Here is an 810-nt window from a genome sequence, read left to right as displayed (position 1 = left end):
GAAAACAGTCAGCCAATCAGAAGAGAGGCTCAGAGCCTCCTCTCTTCTGATTGGCTCACCGACCTGTTGTTACTAGAGCTCCAGAGAGAAGCCTGAGAGAGGAGATGTAAAACTACACTGAGATGGTTTTTATATCTTCTGATGGAGCAACACTTCAAATAAAACACAGAAGAAGAAGAAAATATGGCGCTTTAAATTTTAAAAACTTAATTGATAACAAGCAGGTTTGTTTCTACAGACTGATGCTGATGTGTTTAGCACGTGATCAGATGTGTTTATGTTCCTCTAGTGAAATGTGTGATTTTGTTATTTACATCTGAGCTCTCCAGAAACTGCAGGACGTCGGGATCCTTCAGCAGGACGGGATGCTTCACTGTCCTCATCAGATACCTGAAACACAAACACAAGATGCTTTTACTTCTGACAGCACGCAAGTTTTTACAACGACCATTTTCCATCCAATGATACGCTCTCCTCATAGCTGGTTGTCATGGTAACATGCTTCTTCTTGACGCTATTGGCTGATGTCTCAAGTTCTTCAGCTCGGAGAAAAAAGCTGCTTCCTGTTTCAGTCTAAAACGGCAGCAGTCACAAAATAAAAGCTACATGTGAACAAACTGAAGAAACAAAAAACATCAACCTTTCAAGGCTTTTATTTTGAAATGTTGTTAAAACATCATTACTGTGTTGTAACAGAGTCGAAACACAAACAGTCAAATTAAAAATGTGTTTGTTCGTCACAGTTTTCATTGTGTGTGTGTGTGTGTGTGTGTGTGTGTGTGTGTGTGTGTGTGTGTGTGTGTGTGTGTG

General features: G+C 40.2%; 1 protein-coding gene across 1 annotated transcript in view; it reads right to left on the bottom strand.

The window, feature by feature from the left end:
* LOC111651926 (sorting nexin-2-like) overlaps positions 1–810 on the bottom strand; it is a gene marked incomplete at its 3' end in the record, with an annotated part of 9,249 nt that overhangs the window by 4,159 nt on the left and 4,280 nt on the right. The window contains 1 exon segment of the mRNA XM_023402003.2: positions 315–390. Within this exon segment, the coding sequence (XP_023257771.2) occupies positions 315–390 (76 nt within the window).

This window comes from Seriola lalandi, unplaced genomic scaffold (assembly GCF_002814215.2).
Source record: "Seriola lalandi dorsalis isolate HSWRI2012SDOR001 ecotype SW California unplaced genomic scaffold, Sedor1 jcf7180002053861, whole genome shotgun sequence".
Classification (NCBI taxonomy): domain Eukaryota; kingdom Metazoa; phylum Chordata; class Actinopteri; order Carangiformes; family Carangidae; genus Seriola; species Seriola lalandi.
This window is presented reverse-complemented; position numbering and strand designations above follow the sequence as displayed.